Source organism: Aureococcus anophagefferens, assembly GCF_000186865.1.
Source record: "Aureococcus anophagefferens unplaced genomic scaffold AURANscaffold_2114, whole genome shotgun sequence".
In the NCBI taxonomy this organism is placed as follows: Eukaryota; class Pelagophyceae; order Pelagomonadales; family Pelagomonadaceae; genus Aureococcus; species Aureococcus anophagefferens.
The window spans coordinates 1-1,066 of NW_008706665.1; the positions used below are offsets into that span (position 1 = coordinate 1).

Below are 1,066 nucleotides of genomic sequence, written 5' to 3' on the forward strand. Positions count from 1 at the left end.
TCCCGACCATCATCATCGCGAACACGTCCAAGAGCTGCCCCAAAACCCCCTTCCTCGCGTGGCGCCAAACCGGACACGGTGCCCTCCAGCGCGCCTCGGTTTCCTTCCACCGGACCCGAACCGCCCGGACGCGTAAGTCTTGTCGCGGGCGCCTTCGCGGGGGAGCGAATACCGCTGCGGTCCGTCTGGGGCCGCGTCGACGACGGCGGCGTCGAAAAGTCCCCGGCCAAAAGTCGTCAACATTGCCCCAAAACGATGGGTTGCAGTACGAGGAGCTCGCGCAACATAATCTCGTTGAGCTGCCACCCCATACTATTTATTACCCCTTGATCACAACTGTGGCTGCGCGCGCATCCGCACCATGCCCGAGCGCATCACGGTCAACGGCTACGACGTCGAGGGCGGCGTCGTGACCTACAACATCTCCGTGGGCGACACGCTCACGCTCACGAAGCGCTTCCGCGAGTGCGTGGCGCTCAGCGACGCGCTGAAAAAGGCCGACCCGTCGGTGGCGGCGCTGCCGAACCCGCTGCACCACAACCTGCGGTCGACGGAGAAGCTCGCGAAGACGCGCGTCGAGTCGCTCCAGGAGTTCCTCGCGGCGCTGCCCCTCGCGAGCCTCGCGAGCGAGGACTGGGCGACGTTTCTAGCCTCGCCGCCGAGCGACGACCCCGCGAGCCCGGACAAGGGCGCGACCCTGCCGGACCCCGACGCGCCGCCGGCGACGCCCGCGGGCAAGGCCCCCGAGCGGCAGAACTCGCCGTCCTTCTCGGAGCACAACACGAGCGACGACAACGGCGAGCGCGCGCAGGCGCGCCGCTTCACGGAGGCGGGCGACGCGGAGGCGTCGGCGGCGGCCGTCGCGTCGGCGCTCGCCGACGCCGCCGTCGAGGAGGCGCCGGCCGCGGAGGCACCGCCGCCGCCGCCGGCCGTGGCCGTCGCGTCCGCGGCGGACCTCGCGAGCTTCGCGGCGGAACCGCCCGCGGGCGACGCGCCCGCGCCGCCGTCGGGCTTCGGCTGCTGGACCGTCCTCGCCGTCGTCTTCGCCGTGCTCTTCGCCTTCACG

At 71.3% G+C, this 1,066-nt stretch overlaps 1 protein-coding gene across 1 annotated transcript; it reads left to right on the top strand.

Moving 5' to 3' along the window:
* Positions 1 to 361: 361 nt before the first annotated feature.
* On the top strand, positions 362 to 1,048 carry AURANDRAFT_69524 (hypothetical protein; the record flags this gene model as incomplete). Its single annotated transcript, XM_009045294.1, has 1 exon — positions 362 to 1,048. A coding segment is annotated over one exon (687 nt), but the record flags the coding sequence as incomplete, so codon positions are not given.
* Positions 1,049 to 1,066: the final 18 nt, after the last annotated feature.